Below are 25,262 nucleotides of genomic sequence, written 5' to 3'. Positions count from 1 at the left end.
ATCCTTGGTCTTTTATCACTCTTATGAAACTAGCGAGTGTTGAAAAAACAGAGTAAAGATAATATCACCATCTAATATTGACACTAAATAGCCACAGCAAAACCCTAGATGAGTACATAAAAAGGGGAATGTCCACTTGATCAAAAGAATCTTGCAACACAGACACACAACTGAACAAATGCAAGAAAAAGCCATAATTGTCGTATAAAAACAATACTGATTGCTTACCTTCAGTGCGAGCATTAGTCTTCTGAGTCTTGGTAAACACTGATTTCTCAAAAGCTTCCTTGGAATTGTTAGTCGGCCAATCATCTGAATAGTATTTAACAGCTATGCGTTTTCCTTCAGAATCCAACAGAAGGATATTTTTCACAGAAGGACATATTTCCTATAAGCAACATTACAGTAGAATAACTAAGACATCCAAATGAACCAGCAATCTTCTATATGATACAGAAATGCAGATCAATAATCACTTGCTGAATTTTCCTTTTTCATTCATATTTTTAGTTGCAGACTAAACCAAAAGCTAATTTATCTAATAAAAAAAACAAACAGAATCCATAATTTTAATCATATCAAATCAACACCTTTAGCGTTCAAAGATTGAAAATCAATTAGATAAAAGAAAAGGGGAAAAACATTAGGATCTGAGCGGTAGCAACAATTTTTTAGATCTACACTAAAACCATAAAAAGGAAAAAAAAAAAAAAAGCACAGAATGTAACCCAGCTTAGATCTTCATAACGCAAATCAGCATACAACGTAATAGGAAATAAGAGACCTTTTTCTTCGAAATTGTAAAATTCATGTACACAAAATAGTAATGTAGATTAAGTTCTGTGAAAGAGAAGGACTGACCATGCTGTTTGGCCAAATTTTGACGGAAAATAGTCTCCGGATTTTCTGAGAAAATCTATAAGACCAGGATGATCAAGGCCTCGACAAAATATATAAAGCAACTGTATTTGCTTAAGCCGCACTCTCTGTTTTTTCGTGTATTTTCACTTTTGACCCATTCTTTCTGTTTATTTATTTTCCGCCACCATAGACACCTTGTTAAAAATATTTGCAATGTACAGAGGTTTTATAATTTAAAAAATAAATTAAATGGAGTAATGGAAATAAAATTAACAGAAGTATAAGTCAATATAATGCTGTTAAATTATACAAAATAAATATATATAGATATATATTTTTTTTAAGAAAATTATTTTTATGATATTTTCTTACACTAGAAAACAAACTTTATTAACCTTAAATATTATTAATTTATAACTTTACTCAAAAAAAAAATCCTACTGCTTATATGTTCTCTGAAATTTATTTTTTAAAGGAAATATGAGCAAAAATATTTATATTAGAAAATATCAGTAGAAATATTAATTTCATTTCGTAAATTTAATTTAATTTGACAAAATTATGTGCTTAAAATATTCTAAACCAAATAAAGGATTGAACATTGTGAATTTTTTAAGCTCCTCCAAGCACGGAAAAAATTAGAAGGGATTAAACAAAAACTTTTTGGGGTCAAAATGAAAACTACAATTTTATATTTCGAGCACATATATATTTGCAAACTCCAGCCGAGCGCAAAACGCTGTAATTCACCACTTCAAATTGCATATTGCAAGGCTAATAATAAGAACTCCCAGATTAACTCATGAATCGGTGGTTGCTGCCATCACTGCACTTCCTCTCTAAATCTCAGGTACCCCACTCCTCTCTCTCTCTCTCTCTCTCTCTCTCTCTCTCTCTCTCTCTCTCTGTATCTATTGTTGTAACTTTCCCGTTATATGATTTTCTTTAGGTGCCACTAGCATCTCTATTCGAAGGATTTTTGAACGGACATGGACGGTACTTTCTTCATCGCCAATATTCGATTTTTGTCTTTCTAAATCTTAAATAAACTCACTTTTTCAATTTCTGGTTTAGAACTGTTGTTTCTTTAATCTTAATTTTGATACCTGATATTTTGGGCTCTGGTATATGAATTAGATTGTGTCTTGGATGCTTTTGGCCTCGTACCTTGTTCTTCATTTTGATTGCAACTTTGCTGGCTAAGATGGTTTTGATATTTCTTTATTTTCTTTTTCACTGGAGTTTTTAGTGCACTGATATGCGTAGTTTCTCCTTCTGCCGTCTTTTTCTTGAAGAATTTTGTAGTGTGAAGATGAATTTTTGCACTTACTTACAGCTCCAGTACTCAAGTTAAACAAATACACTGGTATCATGTGAGGATGTCATCCAATAGGAACTCATTTAATGGATTTAGGACTTACTGCTCTGGCAGAGGTGCGTTATGACCTTTGGCTAATTTACTATACGAGTTAGATACAACTCCATCACCTGTTGAAAATTTATTCCATGCTTCTCCGGTGAATTTTTGGTTCTAAATTTTAGCATTTATTAGTGAAGGGATTCATTTCAAAGTTGCCATGAGTCAAGATTCAGATGAGTAGCGCAAGGGTGTGAACAAAATAGGATTAATTGGCAGGTTGAATAACAGGCTTTCTGTAAAAAGCCTATATTCCTCCCTCCTCATCCACGTGCACAGATAGGCATGATACTTCTCGTGTCATGTTTGATTATGAACTTAAGCTACTGATTAAAAGAATTGTTGACATGCTTTATTTGGCAATGCTACGCATATATGTAAAACACTACATCTAAGATGCTTCAGTTAAGAGTACCTTATATGATGCTATCTTAGAAACCTATGTGTACCATTGCGTTGCTTGATTACTGCACGTTTACTTGGCTAGTTTGTCTCACAATAAAATCTTAGTTTTCTCTGACCTTCCCACATAACTTTGTCTCACAATAAAATCTTAGTCTTCTCTCACCTTCCCACATAACTTCTTAGTCAGAGCAGGAGAACAAAATTCAAGAGTAGAAATGATAGGAAAAAGAAAACCTCTGAACCCATTGATTGACTGTCTCTGAGTTCCATCATTGGCTGTTGGTGCTTTTTAGGTTGAAACTAGTGTTATGATACAGCATATTGCATGTGTGACTGGTCATTCTAGTATCTGATACAGTTCTACAACCATGTTAGATCTAGCTGCTAAGAAGTGTGTACCATGCAACTCAAAGGATATCCGAGCCATGACAGAAGAAAGTGCAAATGAAATGATGCCAAAGGTTTGTATTCAAATTTGTGTGTTTTCCATTTTCTGTCTGCTGGACAGATTGTTCTTAGCAGGTAAATTATTTAGGTTGCCGGGTGGAATTTGGTGAATGAAGATGGTACACTGAAGCTGAATCGGTCATGGAAAGTAAAGAGTTTCACCAAAGGGTTGGAGTTATTCCAGCTTGTTGGCAATGTTGCTGAAGCTGAAGGTACTTTTCCCCCGTTTATGGTTCACTCTATTCTCTTGAGTATATTGGAAATGCTGCATTTTTTTTTCTTAAAGAACTTTTTGTTCCTTAAATAGACAAGTAACAATATTTATTTCAATGCAGATCATCATCCAGATCTTCATCTTGTTGGATGGAACAATGTAAAAATTGAGATATGGACTCATTCAGTTGGTAAGTATTTATTTTCTTCCTAATTACTTATTTGGCTGCTTTTTTCCTTTTAGAGCTTAATTTAAGACCTAGTTCAATCCGTTTCCTCTCTTATTACATCGGCCAACTCCTAAGAACATTTTCCTTCTTATTTTTTTATGCTTTTGAAAGTCTATTTCTGCCTATGCTCAACATAATTTGTCACGGCATATTCACAGTCTGTCCATATGTATACAAGGCATACCTGAATTTACCCAGCTAGGTGCACACCACAGTCTGGCCTGATGGCTTGGAAGTTATACAACCCCTCCGGCTAATGACAGGCCAGACTTTCCTCTTTCCTTTTGTTGCCTGTGCGGAGATCAAAATTCTTAGCATGCTCTGTACTTGCACAGGTGGACTAACAGAAAATGACTTCATACTTGCTGCTAAAATCAATGGGCTTGAGCTGCACCACCTGCTAAGAAAAAAAAAGGCTGCTACTTGAGAACTTGATTAATTTTGCAAGATCTGGAAATGACATGGTCCCTTTGTTCATTGAGTGAAGGATAGTATCTGCCATGTTCATACTTGGTCAAAAATGGAGATTTTTCCAATTTTAACTCCAATAAGCTTGCATGGACATCAATATATGTTCTGTTTTCTTTTTTTTTTTTTTTTTTTCTTTTTAATATTCTACATTTGTGTAAATCAGAGATACAGCTATGTTGAAGCTTCCTTAATGAAAAGGATTGTAATGTAATCAAATATCATAAACATGACATTTATAGCATCTTTTGGCCTATCTTAAGCCAAGTTGCTTCAGTGGACCATTACCAATTATTTCTTCATGTAATCCATCTTCCTAACAAATCTAGATCTTCAGGAACTGGAGAAACTGAGCGCGTACCAATTTTGGGTCACCCACGAGGCCAAAATGATTAAATCTTATCATGCAATACGTAGAAAAGAAGAGTCTTCACTTTTCAGGACCACTTTCCTAGCAGCTTTCCAGCATGCAAGGATTCGTCCCTTTTTTTAAGGTCCACATGCACAGAATCCAACCTTTTCTTCCAATAATTGTTTTTATCAGCTAAGAACCCAAAAAAAAAAAAAAATGTTTGCTCATTCTTTTGATTTATTTCTGACAATAACATGTTTCTGAGTAAAAGAAATCAATAAAAATCAATCACCTCCAATATGTTCTGCTTATACCCTTTATAATTTTACACTGTTCGTTGCACCTATGATTATTCTTTTTCCCCATTCTACACAATCTTTACAACATTGATAACTTTCTCCTTGTGCATTTGCGCGGCAATACGTATGTTCGCTTCACTGCCCATTCATAGGACCACAGCTTCTATCTGAAGAGGCATTTGGTTTTGAGCACAGGGTAGTCTGCAGTTTGTAGTTTTGCTCAGTCAAGCAAGAGAAAGATCTGATAATAATTCCTGACAAAAACAGCAAAAAGTATCTGGGCTTACCATCTGAATTGGAAGTGATAAAAAAGAATCAACTCATGAAATTTGATGAACTAGTTTTAGTTTCAGAAGTAAATATTATTAACAGAATTGCCAAGAACTAAGCACACATCGATCCAGCCACAGAACACGAGTGTTTAAATCTAATTTGGAAAAATCTGAAATCTGCGCCGGCAGAAGTATGAACCGAAAGAAAAGGCACCAATTTTCTTTAGTTGTGTTCAAAATTGCTAAGAAATGTTTTGATCAATTGTGAATTGGAAAGGGGACCAATTAATTACCCTCGTGCCCCTTCACCCCCAAATTAATCTAATGAATTGTGGAAATCAACAATGTGAGCTCTGAATTCATCTACAAGGGCAATTTATTTTCAAGAGATAGGCATTATATTGCAAAATTACCACATAGCAATGTGAATGCTCTCCTGAAGCACCGCATATCATGCTCAACTTTTATTATCTAACAATGAGCAAAGTTTCAAGTTGGGAACTTCATTGTTTCAAGAAACTAGAGTTTTAAATCTTTTTCATGGAAAAGAAGAAGAAAGAGAACGAGAAATAGAAGAGGGGGAATATACCTACTTGCATAAATTGCGAAGGTTCACAAATTCACAATTTTGAAACGCGAAACTGAAATCAACTTAAAGGTGAAAAAGAAGAGGGTCGCATCCTAATTGTAATCAAAAGGTACAGACAAACTATGAAATATTGAGAACAAAAACCACATGCAAGTTTCAACACATACGTATGTGCCAACAAAAATCAATTACTACCCTTATTGAATTATTACTATACGAAGCACTGGTATAGTTGACAAAAAGCATGTCTAGGCCAAATCTGGAAACACTAACATTCTCTTGGTGTAGAAAACAAATTTCCTGATTTCATTCATCAATTTAAATTCTGGATATTTGTACTGACATATAACACTTGATTATTTTGTCAATGTCATTTACAGATGCATGGAGAGATTCAATGTTATCAAATTGCATGGTAAAGACTACATTCATATGCATATATTTGACTCAAACAGAATCTACCAGCAAGAAACTATAATTACAATTTACAAACTAAAAAAAAAAAAAAAAAGAATCATTTACCTCTAGTGCGATGTATGATTCTCATCTTGACACAGGCTTTTGCAGGAGAGCAGTCAAGTAAACCTCCCCATTCTTCAACCCACCAGAATCAGTCTTATTGGCAACTGCCCATTTCACCTTCTTGTAATTCAATTTTCCAATCAAAGGTTTATAAACCTTATCAAGATCCACTCCTTTACTAAAAAAATGATCCAACCACAAATACCCACCGGCTCTCAACACTCTATCCACATCATACAGCAAAAACTCCATAATCTCCAAAGGGATCCACCTATTCACTGCACGTCCACATCTCACCAGATCCACAACCCCGTCAAACACTGGCAACCGTTGCTGTAATGGCACGTGAAGTGGCACTAAACCCCTCATTGCCACCACTTCATTATTAGGCACATTGAAATTCATTGTTGTAGTAACTACACTCACATTGTACTGCTTCATTCTTGCTGCAAAAGTACCAGTACCACCACCAATATCAATACCGAGTCTAATAACAGAATTAGCTGATTTAGATATCTGTAGAAACTGTGGAATTGGGAGATCTAACTCTGTTTTATAAGTCATAAATTTAGAGATCTCAGCATTTAAATCAAACCCAAGATTTGAACTTTCTTTAGCAAGACAAGAAAAGGACTTGCAAGAATATTTGCTCCATAATACGTTGGAGTCAAGAAATGAAGAAGGGAAAGGAGTACGCGGGAGAGAAGAAGGGGGTTTTGATGGGGTTCTTGAAAAGCAACGGCGGCGAGGGAGAGGGTGGCAGCCACGGAGGATTAAAGACTCAGCAAGATCAGAGTCAAAAGGGCAAAGAGAGTAAGGAGTGTAGTCCATATACTTATGGAGAAGGTCAGGGTGGTTATGACAAGAAGAAGCTATAGGAGAGAGATGGGAATAGAGGAGGAGATCTGAAGGGATGGTGGGTTTAGATTGAGTGGTGGTGGGAGTGGCGGTGGAGGGTTGGTGGCGACTGAGGTGGTTAATGGTGGCGCGTATGGTCTGTAATTGGTTGAGAAGGTGGTCAGGGACTAGTAGAGGAGCTGGAGGTTTGGGGGATTGAAGAGTAGGCGCAGAGAGGTGGTAAAGAGATAGAATATTAGTGGCAACCATGGCTATGAGAAGGAGAAGGTTCAAGCCCATAGTGAAACTCATCTGGCGCTAACGATGTTGGTCCTTTCTTGGGGTTTAGAGATACTTCTGGTTTAAGTCTTGGTTTTGGAGCTTTGTTGTTGTTTGTGCTTTTTAAGCTCGGTGTTTAGTTTAGTGTTGAACTAGACAGAGCTTTAACAAATGCCAGTATAGTAGTAGTATTACAGTAGTTGCTTGCTTGCTAGTAGTTTTGGAGTTTTGATTTGTTGTATGCGATCTGCACGTTTTAGATTTTGCGTTGGAGCTTTTGTAGCCGTTGATCAAAATCACGAGGGTCTTGAGAATATGACAAATGACAATTCTGTTGACCTTGTTTGGGTCCATTGGTGTACAAGTCTTAGGCTAAAATACTGCCCTTTTTTTTAATTTACAGATAATAAAACTTAGCCCAATGTTATAATTTTTGACAAATTTGTATTTTTTTTTTAAAGCGGATTTTTTTTATAGCATAGGAGAGGAAGGATACGTTGAAAATTTTAATCTCGACTTATTTAGACTCCGGCTCACCCGTTAAACAAAACCAAATGGAAAATAATTTTTTATTAAAATAATAGTATTTCTATCCATTTATTGAAAAAAACTAAAATAAAGTGAAAAAAAATCTGTGAGAAATCTCTTTTTTAATTAGTTTAAGATGGGCTCACAAATTATTTATTTGTAAAAGTTGGCTCAGTCCCATGCCCATGAACTCCATTTATAGTCATAGCAAAGGTGTAGTCAGCCATTAATTCCATCCTGCACTGCAGAGTGTTTAATATCAGGAAGAAAAATTCTTACCGACAAACTTCGAACTTGCCACCTACTAGTAGATGGTCTCAGCTTTACCACTAGGTTAAGGTATTGATTCTTCTCTCTTTGAATATCCATAAACTTTACAATTATATATATGTCAATCACATACAACACCAGTGAGGAAGAAGATCGCTGTAACTGTAGAAAGCCCAAATGCATATAATGTATTGCCCACTCCAGCCTCCAAGTATCTCCATCAAAATCGCGTTCAAGACTTTGTCTCTTGTTAATATGAAGTGATTAGGACAATTCATGTCTTCATTGGATGAGAACATAATCCACATCATCTGACTGTGCATCTCCAGAAGTTGGGGGCAAGTTGTTTCTATGTACATTTTTACGAACCTGGGCATGAGTCTCTGCTTCATGTTGAAACATCTTCACTAATTCTTGCAACTCCAACTTTCTCACTTCAACCTTCTCTTCTGTTATGGGCTGCTTCAATCCAAGATAAAGTAACCCAACCCCAATTAGTACCACGCCTATGAAGAAGAGGATGGCTGTGAACACAACAAATGCATATGGTGTATTTTCTGCTCCAGGGATCCCGTCAACATTGATCCCAAACAACCCAGTAATGATAGAAAGAACAAGGCCACAGCCTCCAAAAACTGCCAAATTATGGGTTACACGTAGGCTTCTGTCCTGAAATCATTAAAGATTTATGCATATAAGGGGGGAAAACTCTAGAAGATATACAGTTGGCTAAGTAATTAAAGAAAACCATCCCTTTCTTTTTACCGCATACAAACCTGCAACCATGCCCGAACATTGCTTTGCATAACATCTTGAATGGTAAACAAGCGACCACGAACTGCTTCTTGCTCCTCCAACATTTCTCTAGTGCTCTTCCTTATCCCCTCTAACAAACTTCTAGTTGCATTTCCTCTCAAATGATAAAGAAGCTCAAAAACTATCTCCTCTCTTGCATGGAGTGACCATTTCACTCTAATAACCTGCAAAATAATATGCCCAGGTATGACAGCTTAAATAACCATTTAATTTTTCTGCACCACCAAGCCTAACATGTAAATGAACAGAATTTTACAATTGGCATATTCCATGCAAAAAGAGAAGACAACTTCTGGATCAACGACCAGGGGTAAGTAACTTAGTAGTGATCGTCAGAAATGATCAAGTGTTAATAAATGATAGACATGCACAAAGCAGCATAACATCTATCAGTCAGTATCCAAGAGTAACAAAAAAGCATAACTCAATTGCATATCAGTCATCAAATGTCCATCAAAAGCAATACAACCATGGGTCAATGACTCGATCCTTTTCCCAGCCAATAGAAGACTCTGTCATAAGTAGACAATTCCATTATCGAAAATGGCCATTTTTTATCATTTCTCATCCCACTTGTTTCAGAATTTAAGCAAATCCAGCTTAATTACCACACATATAATTTAACTGACATAGGCATTAGAGAACACCCATCCTAACCTTAAGTTTTGAGAGACCATCTCTAACAATATGTAAAAGAACATCTGATCTGACCCCAAGATGCTGTTTGGTGGAAACCCCTCATTCATTAAGCATTCTATTGTTTAGATATCTATCCCATGTAGGCCTCTATTATTAGGGAAAGAAAATATAACTCAAAATTGAGTTGAGCATCAATTCTATGCTTGAGAGAATTGCTTAGGCATCTAGCCATAGCATCATGAAGTGGTGGCAGCTCTTCCAAACAAAAGCACAGTTTAACGTGCAAGAGAATAACAAGATACCTGTCTTGACAACCTTCTGATTTCTTGGTTCAGAATGACACTGAAGAGATGCATATCTTCATGGTTTCTCCTGTTCAATAAATTTGCTAAGACTAACATTTCTAGGTAAAAGAAAGTATTAAATTTGCTTTGGAAGAAAGCATGAGTTTCTTAACAGAACCTGTTCACAAATTTCAATTCAATCTCATCTGCTGCCCCAAATATGGACTTGCGAAATAACCTAAAATAAATCAAACAATAAAAAGTTAAGTTAGAAAAGAAAGGGTAACTTGCAGAGCCATAGTGAATAGAATAAAATTATGGTAGCATGTCTGATCACATGTATAATCGAAGCTAGGAATTAATTTCTGGCTCTAACCAATAACTCTTACTACAGAAACAAAATGGATGATTACACATAAAAGCACATGAACTATCAAACATAAAACAAAATGAATAAACTGGAAGCAGCTGTGGTATTAAAGATATATTATTTTGCTCAATTGAAATCTAACATTTGCTAATATTTTATCATCCTTCCAAACCCCTAAAGATAAATCCTGGAGCAGAATATTTGTGTATGGATATGAAGATGTAGAGAGAGATATAGGGATGGTTCATTGTCAGTAACTAGTCAGAAACATTTGGAACTTCCATATCTGCATTTCCAATCATATAACAAATATTTCTAAACAAAAGGATTGGTTACCAAAAGAAGGACGAGGCATAGGCATATTGCATATGTGATAAACTGCAGCCAGTACCCAGTAACAATGGGTAAAAATGCATGTGCATTTATGACAATTAAATATAAGATAACATAAGCAGAAAAAAGAAAGATGTAATACAGTTAAAATTACAATCTTGTATAGTTTCAATTACCGATCATCCCAACGAGTAAGGCGGCATGCTAGTAGTGCTATGACTTCATGCACTGTTCTTGGTGTATTATAACCCCCAGCAGAAAGAAGCTCCTAACCAAAAGGAATATGAATGGTCAAGTTAATGGAATGGAAGTGGAAGCATATCTATCTCAGCAATATATTCCATTGAAACGGTTATGCTAAGCACAACCAACCTGAACTTCAGTGATTCCCAAAACGTTTACTCTTGAAACAGGTCCTTTTATATGTAGTGCAGTAATGAGAAAATTCTGTGCTTGCCAAGAGCGCAGCACAATGGGAATATCATCCTCTTCTACAAATGGATCGCCAGCTGACTGTCCCAACAGTTCAAACAGCAGCCCTCCAGCAACCCTTACTGGGACCTTGATAAAACACAAAGCATAAACAATAATCCAGAAGAACACCAAGAAGAAGAAAGAAGTTCATTTTTCATTCCAAATTTGGATAGAAAGTTGAGATTGCAAACCCATCAACTCACCAAAAATCCACCTGCCAAGATATGATTTTGAATTATCTTTTAAACCCAAGCCAGATGCTCAAATCTCATGCAACTAATGGTTGGACCTAGGTCAAATGTTTAACTTGACATGAACATCTCAACTAAGTGAACTGTACTACAGTATAATTTACCTATTCAAGGACAGATGTCAGTGTACTTGCACTTAGATGCATTAAATGTCTAGGAAAAATGGTGAGCCTGCCCTTGGCACAACAGTAAAGTTACTCCTTTATGACCAGAAGGTCATGGCTCCCAATCATAGGAACAACCTCTCCAAAAAATATAAAACAGAGAGGGACGGAGAGAGAGAGAGAGAAGGGGAAGGTTATTAGACAACACTCTCCAATCCTTACAAGGCAGGGAACATAGTGGAGACATCAAAGGAAAATGGCTGTATATGTACAAATCCACACCCGAAGCCATTTACATATATCTCCTTCTCTCTACCTTTCCTCATCATAAATGCAAGTGATAGACTAAACAGTGTACGCTACATGGTCAAAAGGCACGGGGTATGGATACTAGGGCCGAGTATAATATAGTGGTTCTCTTGGCTACACAACCAAAAGAACTAAGACCAACATCTTTATTCTACCTTATAAAGTTGTTCCCAAAATCTCATGTTATTCCAGATGCTGGTGTAGCATTGCTCCGTGTTCATTTCATAGGTGATGCAGCTGATACTTTGAGCATCTCTCTTTACTCTTTTATGTGTGGCATAATTTTTAGTTGTTTCAGTGGAATGCATGTACGTTCTCCTACAAGTCATACTTATCAGTATAGAAGTAAGCCTGGGATTTTGGGTCTTTTCCTAGTGACTGCTCTATTCATACAGGCTCACAAAGTTCTGAAATTAAGAGTCTTAACAGCCAGATCCTCAGGGCTGAAGATCCATAGAATAGTCTAGAATAACTTAAGCAAGAAATTAAATTACACCAGCAATAAGATCACTCAATTCAAATAAAAAAACAACCTACCTCATACAGTAGGTGCTTCATCCTCTCGCTTATCAGTCGACTTTCATCTCTTAAAGCTAAACTGATGGCAGGATGTAACCACTGGGAATTGTTGAGCCAGGATTGGACAGAGGGATGACTTGCGGAAACATGGCACCACCATATGGGCCCTGCTGGACGCTCCCAGTAGGGAGCTGCTAATTCTGCAACACTAAGCCCATCCTCTTCATCCATCAATTCCAACTGCTGCATGGCCCAGCTGGCATCAGTTTGTACCATTTGGACCAGTTCTGAAATCCTAGGCCACCCAATGGGTACCCAATGACTACCTTCAACTCTTTCTATGGCATGATATTGTCCCGATTGATTGATCTGGTTGTCTTTGCAGTCACTTAAAGGAGCATTCTTAAACTCACAATGGGGTGAGGATTCCAATAATTTGTTCCCATTCGGTCTTGGGGAAGAAGACTCCCTTGGCTCATTCATGCGCTCTTGTATCTGTGAATGCTCGACATCTATTTGTCTACTCAAGGTCTTTGAAGTAGATCTTGAGTTCATTGATCTTCTACTGCAGCCTCGAACAAATTCAAAGGCACAAATAAGCCCATCCGTCCAAAGTTCACTCTCAGGTATAACATCTCTACTGCTACAACTTTGATGATTTTCTACTCTCATCATTTTATTGTTTAGTGCAATGGAGTGGTTTTCACTCATATTGCGTTCAATCTGCATGCTACCTAGTCTCAAGAACCACAGTATAACAAATGACAAGTCCCAAAAAGTTCCCTTCTTCTGAAGCAGGCATAGATACCAGCAACATCAAGACTAGCTGATTCACTTACTGTATCTGGTTCACCGAAGCAAGCAATGGTTCAGTCAACCCAAGTTCAATAGGAGATGAAGGTGGTATAAGCACAATGACATAATCTCATCCTTCAGATGATAAAGAAACGAGCAGAAAAGTTAAATAAATGTGAATCTTCCCTCTCCTGGCCAATGAAAACTTCCTATATTGTTGAAATTCACAGGCAAATATCAAAAATTTGTTAAAGATGTTCCAATCCCTATGCTCAAAAGTAGCACAAGTACGTGTATGAGAGAAACTGAGCAACAATCATGCACTCCAATATATGTACATGTATTGAGTTTGTTCATACGAAACAAAATAAATTCAACAGCACGAAGAAGTAATAATTTTAAAGCCACACACAAAAAAACAAACAAAAGAAAAGATCACAAAAATAGAGAAACCAACTTAGAATGCTTCTACAGAAACTAGCAATACTAATTCGGCAATTGACCAAATATCACAGCACATATGAAGAGTCCCCTCCACTCGACCACTAAAACTCGCTATAGTAATAGCTAATTACTAATTAGTCATTGCTTTAATTACTTGAAAGAAGTAGAAAACAAGAAACTAAAGAGAGAAGTAAACGTGATTGTCTGGATTTTACAGATAGAGCAAAAATCAATCATCATTATGTGCAATTTCATATTAAACAAATAAACAATAGCTGTACACATAAAAGAAAATGATAAAAAGACTACCATTAGAATGAAAAGGCAATCGTACAAGCTTGTTTCAGCATCAAAATAAAAAAGGAACAAGCAACAAAAACTTCAACGACAATAAAACGAAATGGCAACAAAAAACAATATAGATGCGTAACCTCATTGATCAAATACCTCTTAAAAGCTTCATTTAGAAACGAGAAATTCCTAGAAAGAGAACGAATCGCATTTTCTGACTTTATGTAATTTAACAGATTATATACGCAAAAAGAGAATCTTATACTTGTACCGTTGGGACTTGAGATAGACAAAATGAGAGAATTACGCGAAAAAAGTATGGAGGAGACAGTGCAGTGTAGACGAAGTAGAGAAGGATCGACTCCCAGAGGATAAACTTGTTCAGAGAAAACGTGGCTTTTGATAAAGAGAAACGAAATATAGCTTAGCTAAAAACACCCAGGAAAAAAAACCAGTGCCAGAACGAGGGAAAAGGGGTAACTGTCTTTCTGGGCCTTTATAGGATCGTTAGCACGTAGCGGAATCCGTTTGACTCTTCGTTGAATTGCAACTTATAGATTATATTTTTATAATTATATTCCTAAATAAATTACATAAACGCGATTTTTCCATGATCATGTTTTATGCCATTCAGATTGATCTGACCTTCATCTGTCCCGCGTTCAACTCCTACTAACTTTGATTTGTCTCGAGTTCAACTCCCATCAACAGTTAGTTTGATTTTTCTCGAGTTCAACTTCTATCAACTATTAGAATTTTTACCGATTTAATTAGAGAAAACAAAGCTGCTACTCATTTTGTATGACATTTGACCAATTTAACCTCCTTAACGAATCAAAAGAATTACATCAATTTCTTAAAAAAATAACAATGTTCAGAGTTCAACACACCCAAAATTGCAAAATTATATAAAATGTGTAAGTTCTTATCCAATGGCACCACCAGGGCAGGAAAATTGGCAAGGAAAACAAGATTGTTGTATCATTAACCACCAAAAACTCGAGATGTCTCCCAGACATACAGTAAAAAATATTTGTTAAGTAGCAGGAAGAAGATTTAAGTCCAACAATTCTAATTTACTCATTCAAGTACACGGTTAGGTAATCACAGTAAACAGAAAAGTTAAATTTCACTATAATGAGAACAAGAGAACAAAGAGTGAAGGGAAACGTAGTCCACTAACCCAAATTAGCACACTTGTTCGTTCCTAGGTTAACCAGATGACAAATATCTAAAATACAACTTCGTGGCACAGGGCAGTAGCTGGTCAGGGGGTCCCTTTAGACCACCGATGATCATACATAAATTATTCAATCACAGAAATGCTGTGATTGGCCTCTTTCAAACTCACTACAAGACCCTGAAAAACCATGAGGTGATGAGATTTAGTAGCTGTTTTGCCATAACTGTTGAGTCTGCTTTGAGGGTTGGCCCTGGGAGCCACCAAGGGATGCGTCCCTTGAGTTTTGCTGCTGATGTTCGAGTGATATCCCTGTTTGTGAATGATAATAATTCGGGTAACCAAGAGCCCCAAAATGCTGTGACAGCTGTTGACCTTGCCGAAACCCACCAGGCTGCTGATTCTGTCCCTGGAAGCTGTAATATGTACTGGCAGGGACGGCAGACATCGTTCGTGAACCAGGCCCGTGAACCCACATGGCAGAGTTATCATTCTGTCAATAAAACAAAAATATTAACCACTCGAGCTTCATACAAGAAAAGATGCGGAATATTGACCAGTACCATAAAAACATGAAGATATGCAGTGAAATATTAACCCCTCAAGCTTCATGATTTTAATGATTATTCCACTGATATGTATTTTCACTAAGAATGTTGGCTAACCAATTCACGGTCACAACAAATTGTCAATATTGGGTTGGGAAATTACTTGTTGAAGTGAGATCAAATGGTTGCCATCCTTGTACTGAGAACTTAATACATCATCATAGCCTAGGGTTGTGCCTCCAGGAGCAGCAGGGGGATTCAGAGGAAAGTTCCCAGCAGGAATGCTTGTTGAACTCCCAAACCCATATGCAGAAGCTACAGCAGCAGACTGAGGCAAGCTGCTTACAGAAACACTATTCTTGTATTGTGGAAGCACTGCTGCTAGAGACTGATGATATGTGTTGTTACCAGCAAAGGTCTGCTGGAAAGCAGATGGCATGTATGTGTAACTCTGCGGCAAGAAAGGATAGCCAATCATATTCGTAAAAGGTCCCAGTGGAAGGGTAGGTTGCGAATAAGGATGCACAGCAAGATGTTGTGGAAGAGTAGGTCCTGTAGCAACACTGGCACCGGGAAGTGTCTGTTGAGTTGGCTGAGGTGTGGAAATACTATTAGCTCTCAGAGCCTGGCACATGTGGAAGAAAAAAAAATCAGCAACACGACAGAACTGAATCACGAAATCCGAGAAACGATTTTCCTCATGTACTACCAATTTTACATATCTTATTATCTTGCAAACGACAATTAAAAAAATAAAGAAAACTCCAAGGAGGTGGAAAAGAGAAAATCTAAGTTAAGATTCTTCAGCATATGCAACAAAAATGAAAAACTGCTGCACTGAGAAACCATGAACATCATAAGGAAACATATATAATTGAAAGGGCATAAATGGAATTCTATTTAGTAAAGGTGATGCCAGAAAGGCTATTAATTTAGGCTGAAAGACAGAAGGGTAGCCTCTTATGACACAAGGTAAGTCATTGCCATATGTGGGCAAAGTATAATATAGCATTGATTTAATACCGATTTAGCAATGATGTTTCTTATTTCTACTCAAAACACTTTGACCTTTATAGAGGAAAATAGTTGTAAACAGTAGCTTTTTAGTTGCACACAAATGTATCTCTCCCAAATACAAAATAAGTTTTCGAAGTGGCATATATATTTATATATACCTCTGGCATAGAAATGCTTGGACCAGTGATAGAAGAAGCTGTATTACTGTATTTAGTGGGCATTGATTGCGTCACAGGGAAGGGTGAATATGGAAGGTCTGGCTCCCTTCCCGGTTGAACAGTTGAAGCCAACAAAGTGCTCGGCAATGAATTTGTATATGCCTGCTGCAATGACAATGTGTAATATTAAGAAGAGATTCAACCAAATCTATGTTGTAGTTCTGTCTCCCAAGTTAAGAATGCATATGAAACAAATACACACATAAAGAAATGTACATATATTCAAGATGCAACCACAGATATCAGTATGATGATGGCAAAAATACATGTTATATCAGTACCCTTTTCATTCCACCTTCAGATTTCCTCCATAGTCATTGTACAGGCAAAAAAAAATTTTGTTACTTCTATTTTACAGATGAGCAAGGTTTTTTTCAAATCTGTTGCAAAAATATGATATCATACATCACTCATGCACAACTGAAACGTAAATTGGACTAAAATCCTTTCAACAAAATGAATGGGTCATTTTAGAACCCTTTATCTTTGCTGCAAAACCAAACTCATTCTTTTAACATAAAATTGGCCTCAGTGAAACCACATATAAACAATTTTATATTTAAGTCAGTAACAATAACTTTCATATCCAAGCAAAAACTGTGCAGTTTATTGTATTACCATTACACTTGAGAAAGGAGTCAGATTCTGCATCTGAGAGCTTGTCTGTGGATTATTAAATGCAGCATTCAACTGTTGGGAATTCTCATAAGTATATCCAGGGGCAGATGAAGGAAACGTATACTGATTTGCCTGAGCTTCAGGGGATTCCTCCTTCAGCACCTCTGGTTGTGGAACTGAAGGGGACTCATAATTACCAGGACTCACACCAGCTCTATGTATTAAACTTTCGTCTGCAGTATTTCTTAGATGCTCATCCCCATAATACTCTGGATTTCTGCAAGGAAATATTCTATGAGTAGTCATAAAGAAATGCCAAGTAAGCAAGCAATATTATTATCATAAAGGGAAAAAAGGACCTAGTATCTGAGTGTGCAGCTGATTGGGCATCCACCGCTTCAGATATCTCTTCCAGGTTATTTTTTATAGGCCTTGATGCAAATGGCCCAGAAAAGCCAGAATTAAGACCAGATCCAAAACTACCAAAGCTCAAGTGTGAGCAGTCTTGAGCATGAACTTGTAGATGATTTGGAATTATTACAGAAGGATTATCCTCATCAGGTTCTGTCCCTTGATCATCACTCTGTAAGCTTAGTTGCTGTAAATTTGCAGCCACCGATGACGCACCATCTTCAGCTGAAATAGAACAACATGAAAGGCAATCAATAATAAATCAAGAGTATCATTGATGACTCCTAAACAGGAAAAAGACCCATAAGGATAGACTATTATAACCAGATAATGTTAGTAAATGAGGAAAAATAATCAACATTATACTCAAGTTCATTCAATGGATCAAGGCAAAAAGAGTAGAAACAGTTTTAACAGACCCCAGAGAGAGAGAGACAATGGAAAAGGCCACATTGAAGGACTTCCAAGCAGACATGGTCATAGACAAACACAGGCATGCACTGTTAAGGAGTCACTTGTTATTTGAATGAAACTAAAGTGGAGATAAGCTACAGCGATATCATGAAAAGTTTTTTGCAATTTATGAACACACAGTGTTAAGATTAAACCATGAAGAAGTCATGCCACCTTTTCTTAGCCTTGAGTATGCAGAACTAGAACTTTATATGGACTAAACATCAATAGTTTCAACAGTTAAGACAATGCTCCAGCCTCTATCATTTAAGACAATATGCAAAACCTATGAAATAAAATAATATTCTAAAAAAGGTAAATGAAAATGAAATGTGCAGACCAAAGTAAACTTGATGCACAAAACTCACCTTCATGCTCAAAAGCATGCCTGGGAGGCTGGTATGAACTTACATTCCCATATATATTATTATCAAAAATAGATGAACCTACAGAAGCATCTTCCTGTATATTTCTACTGGATACAGAAGCAGGTCCGACTTGGTTTCCATTTAGCGTTTCAACATGACCCTCTTCTGCTGGCTGAACATCATCTAACTGGGACTTCATATGCTGATTAACTCTATCCAACGTCAAGTTAGATGGATCAGCATATAGCTCAGAATCTACAGGAGCCTCTAAAACAGAGGGTACACTGGTAGCTGATGGCTGCTCAATAGAGGGCCAGTCGTCATTGGAATGAACATACTGGCTTGCACTAACTTCTGGCTCTGCATTTATTTCTGACATCTTGGCAGCATGATTTTCTGATAAATGCAAATCATGATTTGATGCTGCCAAAGGAGTTGCTGCAGCATAGTGATGATTAACACCATGGTGAGGTGGCATTGCAGATGTCTTATTACTCGGCCTCCCCATCTTCACAATGTCAGCCATGGACACCTGACCTGGGACCCCCATCCATGGAGATTGAAATCCAGAAGGAGGTTGTAATGATGAAATTCCATCACCTGAACCTGCATTTGACATTTTATTTTCTGTGGCCACAGAATCACTGCAAGAAATGCATAACAGACATGAGAAATAATAAATTGCATGTAATGGAGATATTAACATAGTTGAACATAAAGCAGCTGCATGAGTTGCATGTATTAGACATGTAGCAGTAGGTCAAGCCCAGGATGGCATTAGAGAGCTACATGAAAATGCAAAATCTAAATAGTCTAAGAATTTTGTTTACAACAGACAAGCCATTTAGAAACTTTTCCTACATTAACAGAACAAGCTTAACAAATCTACATATTTAATCACATTCACTTAATATGTGCACGCGTATCAAAAGTTTCAAGAGGAGACCACCTAAATAGCTCAAAACCGTAGGAACAAATTTTCACCATGAATATAACATATGTCTAACAACTGATATGATTTCTTTTTGACTATTTACCAATTCTAGAAAGATATACTTAATACTCCACTAGAATTATTAAAAAGGTAGTTGACATGTGTCCCAATAGGACTTAACAAAATTGTGATACCATCCAAGCACAAGATCCGGATTGACAGACTTCCTAAGTAAAAATTCACAGGCTAGTAAACTTCAGGATCACATTCTGACATAGCACCAGGCTATCAAAAACTTGCTTTAGAGCATCAGAATAGAGGGCAATCAATATTACTAACTATAACACATGCATGATACAAGATAACTATGGCCCGTTACAAAAACACAATTTACCATTCTGATTTCTGGGCATTAAAAAAATCAAATATATAACTTAGGCACATTTCAACCACCAATCAGCAAAAGCAGAAGTTTAGTGATCAATATTGAGGCTTTAAAACATTAACCTGTGCAATGCAGGTCGCCGATTAACATTACTTCCAGCCACACTGGACACATAGGATGAACCACCACCATAAGCATGTGTTCCATTTTCCTTCTTGTACGCAGGTTTTCCATGTGATACACCAAACTCTGGAGAAACATGAAAAAGGATATTGGAAAAGACCTAATTGGTGACCTAAGTTCATCAAGGTTTAAATAAGTCGCCGACATAATAAATACCATTAGAGCTGGGCTGAGTCGAACTACCACGGCCATAACGGTCTGCGCCACCTCTGCCACCACGATGAGTTGTGTTGTTAGCACCACGTGACCTGGGATCAGTTGTCTCCTTATTCTGAGGCAAAAATGGAAAGGCAAAATGAAAACAGAGGAAAAGAAATATCCTGTCTACAATTTAAGACAATCAAGGACAGACTGCAAGTGCCACAACATACTACACTTCTTACATTAACAGCTCAAGGATGAAGGTAAAACAGGTTGCAACAGTAGCACCTCAATTCAGTCATAAGCGACACAAAGTAAATTACCATATGAAACTGCTCAGAGTCAACATTCAGGAAAACACATGAAGTATTTCTGCATGTTATGCATTTCACTCACCTCTTTTTTCTTTTCTCGTTTGCTCTTGACCTCATGGAAAGGATCTACAAGAAGAAAAAAAATCTTTGAGCTAAAAGAGAACAGAATGAATGAAAGACAACAGTATTGAAGCTTCAAGGCAAACTTCCACAACTTGTATCTAATAAGATATGGAGTAACTGTTGATGAGAATCACAATGGAAGATAAGAAGAAAAACAGAAGCAATTAGATTCAACTAAATACTAGAACACTTAAAATATCATATTCATATGAAAAGCCGAAACCTGCACAAGAACATTGGAGCCAAATATAAGTTGTTGACCATGAAATAAAAACTGCATCTCTCTAAGTCTCATTCATAAAGAACGGAAAGTTTTAGTAGAATGATAGGAATTGTTGAACCATCTCCGAAGCTATTAAAGACCAAGTATCATTCGAGTTAAGGTCAGGAAACAAGTTTTTCCTCTAAAATTGACATATACATCAATGGCATTGATTGAGCATGTCCTAATTTCCTTCAAGCAATCATGAACTAGTCTCAGACTTAGAATGACAACAAACATCAAATAAGAGGCCTAACTTTCCCTTGATTACTAAACGCCAACTCTATTATGACATAACCATGTCCGGTTGAAAAGTCCTAAATTTTAACTATATCTCTCAAGAACTTCCACCGTCCAGCTTCCAAGTCACTGTTATGCGGCAGGATCAATGAATTAGATCGAACTTTCGAAATTTGCAAGAAAACTTAAAATATTGATATCAAAGCACTTTAATAGCAAAAGCAGAAGGATTCAAACTCTTAACTATGTATTCAGAAGGAAGGAATACAAGAATAAAGCAGCAAGAAGAAAACCAAAGGCAAAAACTGAAATTAATGACACAGTTCGACGAATAGGATTATCTCAATATTTTCAGTTGATCACTGGAGAAACAAAAACACAGGCGCAGGTAACATATTCCTAGGTAAATTTTATACAACAAGAGAAACAGAGTCATGTGGTTTTAGCTCTCGATGCTTAAAAGGAAATACAGTGAAGCAAAAAAACTTCCAATTGACAATACAGATTTACGATCAAACTGAAACCCACACAAAAAATAACCTTCCACTGACCGTATCGCTCACTCCACGCCAGCAAGAAATAAGATAAAGACTATCTTATAAAAAAAAAAAATTTCTTCGAGTTTCCGATAAAGCAGACAGAAAATTATAGATAGAGGAAATAAAATAAACCTTGAGAGAGGAGGCGATTAACGGCCTCGTTAGGGTCCATATTACACTCTTTAAGCATAGCGTAGATCTCGGGCTCTGGACAGTTAACAATCTCCTTCAAGCTCTGCACCATCTTCCTTGACCCCGCCGGTATCCCCGAGATTCCACTATTGCCCTTCCCATTGTTATTGCTGCTAGCACCTCCTCCTCCTTTGCCACTCATTCTCTCTCCCTCCCTCTCCCTCCCTCTGTCTTTCTCTCACAGATCTGAAGAAAACGACGTCGTTCGCTTGTCACTCTCTCTTTATCTTTTTCCTCTTGTACGCCGCGACGGAGGTAAAGAAGAAGAAGAAGAAGATATGCAAGCCCGCGTCTCTGCTTTTAGCACCGAAAAAACCCTCTCCTTCTCTCTCTTTATATTTTTCTTTTTTTCTCCCTTTTGCCCTTTCTCTGCGTTTTTTTTTTTTTTTTTTTTTTTTTTCCGGGAAGAACGAAATTGAGTTGTTGCTTTTTATTTTTTTTTTTTCTTAATTTTTTATTTGATTGCAATATTTATTGTTTGAATTATTGCTAACCCTAAGTCCCTAACGAGTATTACTTTGCGGTTTTTTTTTAAGACATTCGATGGTATTAGGTCACATATCATAATGTCAAAATTCTAGCGAATCTCCAATTATAAATTTTAAAATTAAAGTTTACCGAGACTCATTTTTTTAGGCTGAATATTAAATTTAAATTAATAATTTATTAAACTGAATAATTAATGAATAGTTAGAGTTTACCGTTGAATGATTAAGATTATTTGGTAAATGATATATGAATAATTTGAATGTATTTTTTGCATATTTAACATTTATATTTTTACAAATTATCTATTTTTTACATAATAATAAACGTACAAATTTAACTCATTATTCAACTGTTAGCATAATATGGTTGTAAATGATGTAAATATAAATTTTTCATATACAACATAAACTTAATTTGATGATGAATGTTATAAATTAATTATGTAAAAGTTAAAAATAGTTCACAATAACTTGAAAATTTCACCACAAAATATAGAATTAAAGTACATCATCTATAATTCACTATAAAATAAAATATAAAGTTAAATTATATTCACTTATTATAATAAAATATAAAATTAAAGTATAATTTGTCATCTAATCTTTTTCCTTCATATTCACATAAACTGCTTATCTTATTTGAATCAGTAAGATAAATGTCTAATAAAATATGATAAGCTTGAATAAACACACCCTAAAAATAGCTTATATATATACACCAAGACACGTATTAATAATAAATAAACATATAAATATATATATATATATATGATTTGACAATATATTTAAATTCAAATTATCTCTCAATATTATGAAAAAAAAAAAAAACTCACATAACCAATAAATAAGATAGAAATAATCACTAACTATAGAGAATGTGGAAAAAATAGGAACCTCAATGAAAATGTTTTATTTTTATCTTTTCTTTTCTTATCGGGAGAAGGGCAAACCACCGTGTCAACAACTTTTTTTCTATTCTAAAAATAATAAAGTTTATCTTTTGATTATTTGCAAAATATATAAATTCGTTCGCGTATCTTAACTTTATAATACTTTTAATTTCTATTTTAATTTATTAAACACATTAATTTATGAAACCGCACCGATTAACTTTTCAATTTATAAAATTATATTGCTTAAACACTTATTGAATAATTAAAAAATATAAAAATTATTGTTAAAAATTAAATTTTAAAAAATTATTATTAATAGCATGTGTAGTGTTACCAAAATTCATAATTTTAGGAACACAATATATTCTCTACAAAAGTTTAAAATGTCACAATATGTTTTATGAAAATTTGAAGGGATAAATTTTATCTGGCCTTTAATTATTAGTTTCTTTCATCGTTAGATGTTTATTTTTCAATTATTTTCTTAAATTTTATTTTTCAATTTGACAATAAGGTAATACTATCTTAGCTTCTGTCACGACCCATTTCCATGGGCCGGACCGGCACTAGGACCTGGGTAGGCTTAAGGCCCCCGAAGCCCGTAGTAAGCCTGTACTATTTAAAACTCGCATTCTAATCACAATTGTGGATTCAGGCCCAATAATTTATTTCACGATTATATCCAAAATACAATCCAAATAATAAATGTTTATACTCTATTTGTTCATTTACAACCCAGTTGGAATACAATTGCGGAACTCTACTCCATAATTCGCTACCCTTTGCATTTACATATTCAATAATTATTACTCTTATCGATCCACATCTCGTTCGTTCATTTGGACTCCAGGATTCTTCTTTCCATCTATTACCTGGGGAGGTTGGAAGGGGGGTGAGTACTAAACTCAGTGAGCAGGATTAGATAACTCTCTCACCCCACACAATCGTACAAATGCTAAAATATTTTAATGTGGTCACCCATTTAGTTATATGATCATGCAGTTTTTCACACAAATGGCAATACAACAGCAATCACAATTATTATCACCTTCATATAATCACATCATGTGGAAATTAGTCAGTGGCACCACCTGAAACCCCAACGAGCCGTCCTCACACATGGCTCGCCCTCTCATACATGTGCACCAGGGAGCCGATCCCCCATACGGCCAACTGGTCTAATCCTCACTGACCAGTCCTCTCATTGTTTTTCCATTCTCTCTCTTTTCTTTTCCATACCAACAGGAGGCAACCCGGTGGTCTCCATCCAATCTAGATCATCAAGTGCTCACAACAGGAGGCCACCCTGCGGGCTACAATCAAATCTAGATTATCAGGTGCGCAACAACAAGAGGCCATCCTGTGGTTCTATATAACCCATATCATCAGGTGCACACGGGGGCGCCGATCTCCCATTTTCCCGGCCGACGGTCAATATCATATCATATTCAGGATCCACATCACAGACCGTCCTCACAAACCCATGGTGGTCCACTTCATCCCAATTCCACACAAACAAGGCACAGTATATTCATAGCACAAGTAATCAAACAATTTTTACTATCAACAAATAGTGCATCATAATATGGCACTTCAATAAAATAATGCATGATAACATTTAGCCGTGAATGCATGCATGCAGGCGGATGAGGTGAATTATCTAACACTACTCACAGTTCTTTATTGCCCTCTAAAGGGACTGCCTTTCTAGCCACATGCTTCCAGCCTTTGTCCTCGCATTTCAGAATTTTATAAACCTCTAAAATAAACAATAAAATTCTAAGTAAGAAGTTTAATTTGAAAGATTCTCTTTCATATTCGTTTATTAGTTTTGGTTTCCAGTCATTTAATTCACTTATTAAGATATATATTGGGTTTCCTTATTTATTTATTTATTCTAATTTATCGCCTTTAAATAAAACGTTTAGTTATCCGTTAAGTAATATTTTATAATAACGCTAAGAAGAATACGAATATTAATCATAATAATATTATTAATAGTATTAATACGATTGATAATATAATATCACAAACGATAATCATTTTAGTCGTATTATCTATTACGGATTTCTTTACTAAGTGTTCGCCGAAATTTCGGCAGCATTTCCTCTATAAACTGTACTACCCAATTTATCAA

The 25,262-nt window shown here is 36.1% G+C and overlaps 4 protein-coding genes and 1 long non-coding RNA gene across 12 annotated transcripts; 1 reads left to right on the top strand and 4 right to left on the bottom strand.

The window, feature by feature from the left end:
• The first annotated feature begins 1,556 nt into the window (after nucleotides 1-1,556).
• On the top strand, nucleotides 1,557-4,332 carry LOC105649757 (Transcriptional coactivator/pterin dehydratase). Of its 2 annotated transcripts, none has more exons than XM_012236521.4 (7): nucleotides 1,557-1,711; nucleotides 1,811-1,857; nucleotides 2,198-2,295; nucleotides 3,059-3,144; nucleotides 3,219-3,342; nucleotides 3,466-3,534; nucleotides 3,909-4,332. In XM_012236521.4, the coding sequence occupies exons 1-7, from the start codon at nucleotides 1,664-1,666 to the stop codon at nucleotides 3,998-4,000; spliced, it is 564 nt and encodes a 187-aa protein (XP_012091911.1). In that variant the 5' UTR covers nucleotides 1,557-1,663; the 3' UTR covers nucleotides 4,001-4,332. The 2 variants fall into 2 exon arrangements, with proteins under 2 accessions (XP_012091911.1, XP_012091912.1); XM_012236522.4 differs by lacking the exon at nucleotides 3,909-4,332 and adding an exon at nucleotides 3,732-3,901.
• Nucleotides 4,333-4,599: 267 nt separating this feature from the next.
• On the bottom strand, nucleotides 4,600-7,602 carry LOC105649758 (S-adenosyl-L-methionine-dependent methyltransferases superfamily protein). Of its 2 annotated transcripts, none has more exons than XM_012236523.2 (2): nucleotides 6,076-7,602; nucleotides 4,600-4,946 (listed from the first exon to the last, which is right to left on the bottom strand). In XM_012236523.2, exon 1 carries the CDS (start codon nucleotides 7,222-7,224, stop codon nucleotides 6,097-6,099), a length of 1,128 nt encoding a protein of 375 aa, XP_012091913.1. In that variant the 5' UTR covers nucleotides 7,225-7,602; the 3' UTR covers nucleotides 4,600-4,946; nucleotides 6,076-6,096. The 2 variants fall into 2 exon arrangements, with proteins under 2 accessions (XP_012091913.1, XP_012091914.1); XM_012236524.2 differs by having other exon boundaries at nucleotides 4,600-4,893.
• A 312-nt stretch (nucleotides 7,603-7,914) lies between these two features.
• Nucleotides 7,915-14,170, bottom strand: LOC105649756 (uncharacterized). Of its 6 annotated transcripts, none has more exons than XM_012236517.4 (8): nucleotides 13,775-14,170; nucleotides 12,107-13,092; nucleotides 10,804-10,992; nucleotides 10,608-10,699; nucleotides 9,907-9,966; nucleotides 9,747-9,816; nucleotides 8,766-8,969; nucleotides 7,915-8,658 (listed from the first exon to the last, which is right to left on the bottom strand). In XM_012236517.4, the coding sequence occupies exons 2-8, from the start codon at nucleotides 12,815-12,817 to the stop codon at nucleotides 8,272-8,274; spliced, it is 1,713 nt and encodes a 570-aa protein (XP_012091907.1). In that variant the 5' UTR covers nucleotides 12,818-13,092; nucleotides 13,775-14,170; the 3' UTR covers nucleotides 7,915-8,271. The 6 variants fall into 6 exon arrangements, with proteins under 6 accessions (XP_012091907.1, XP_020541158.1, XP_020541157.1 ...); XM_020685499.3 differs by having other exon boundaries at nucleotides 12,107-12,932; XM_020685498.3 differs by having other exon boundaries at nucleotides 13,890-14,170.
• A 549-nt stretch (nucleotides 14,171-14,719) lies between these two features.
• LOC105649755 (Serine/Threonine-kinase, putative (DUF1296)) lies at nucleotides 14,720-22,079 on the bottom strand. The gene is made up of 10 exons (XM_012236515.4): nucleotides 21,685-22,079; nucleotides 20,471-20,514; nucleotides 20,090-20,204; nucleotides 19,873-19,999; nucleotides 18,432-19,075; nucleotides 17,559-17,835; nucleotides 17,200-17,476; nucleotides 16,522-16,686; nucleotides 15,510-15,971; nucleotides 14,720-15,291 (listed from the first exon to the last, which is right to left on the bottom strand). Exons 1-10 carry the CDS (start codon nucleotides 21,884-21,886, stop codon nucleotides 15,004-15,006), a joined length of 2,601 nt encoding a protein of 866 aa, XP_012091905.1. The 5' UTR covers nucleotides 21,887-22,079; the 3' UTR covers nucleotides 14,720-15,003.
• Nucleotides 22,080-23,756: 1,677 nt separating this feature from the next.
• Nucleotides 23,757-25,252, bottom strand: LOC149492364 (uncharacterized). The gene is made up of 2 exons (XR_016318740.1): nucleotides 24,800-25,252; nucleotides 23,757-23,997 (listed from the first exon to the last, which is right to left on the bottom strand). It is a non-coding gene; the product is annotated as an uncharacterized LOC149492364 (long non-coding RNA).
• Nucleotides 25,253-25,262: the final 10 nt, after the last annotated feature.

Source organism: Jatropha curcas, chromosome 11, assembly GCF_041381405.1.
Source record: "Jatropha curcas cultivar XTBG-Jc1 chromosome 11, XTBG_Jcur_1.0, whole genome shotgun sequence".
Lineage (NCBI taxonomy): Eukaryota > Viridiplantae > Streptophyta > Magnoliopsida > Malpighiales > Euphorbiaceae > Jatropha > Jatropha curcas.
This window is presented reverse-complemented; position numbering and strand designations above follow the sequence as displayed.

Excerpts from the sequence above, each read along its gene's own strand:
- LOC105649757 (XM_012236521.4), top strand. The coding sequence starts at position 1,664 with ATGAATCGGTGGTTGCTGCCATCACTGCACTTCCTCTCTAAATCTCAG. Across the intron at positions 3,343-3,465 it reads CAATGTTGCTGAAGCTGAAG|ATCATCATCCAGATCTTCAT; the intron begins GTACTTTTCCCC and ends ATTTCAATGCAG. Across the intron at positions 3,535-3,908 it reads GATATGGACTCATTCAGTTG|GTGGACTAACAGAAAATGAC; the intron begins GTAAGTATTTAT and ends GTACTTGCACAG.
- LOC105649758 (XM_012236523.2), bottom strand. The coding sequence starts at position 7,224 with ATGAGTTTCACTATGGGCTTGAACCTTCTCCTTCTCATAGCCATGGTT.
- LOC105649756 (XM_012236517.4), bottom strand. The coding sequence starts at position 12,817 with ATGCAGATTGAACGCAATATGAGTGAAAACCACTCCATTGCACTAAAC. Across the intron at positions 9,817-9,906 it reads GAATTGAAATTTGTGAACAG|GAGAAACCATGAAGATATGC; the intron begins GTTCTGTTAAGA and ends TTTATTGAACAG. Across the intron at positions 8,970-9,746 it reads TCAGAAGGTTGTCAAGACAG|GTTATTAGAGTGAAATGGTC; the intron begins GTATCTTGTTAT and ends ATTATTTTGCAG.
- LOC105649755 (XM_012236515.4), bottom strand. The coding sequence starts at position 21,886 with ATGAGTGGCAAAGGAGGAGGAGGTGCTAGCAGCAATAACAATGGGAAG. Across the intron at positions 19,076-19,872 it reads CGGCGACCTGCATTGCACAG|TGATTCTGTGGCCACAGAAA; the intron begins GTTAATGTTTTA and ends CATTTCTTGCAG. Across the intron at positions 17,477-17,558 it reads GCTGCACACTCAGATACTAG|AAATCCAGAGTATTATGGGG; the intron begins GTCCTTTTTTCC and ends ATTTCCTTGCAG.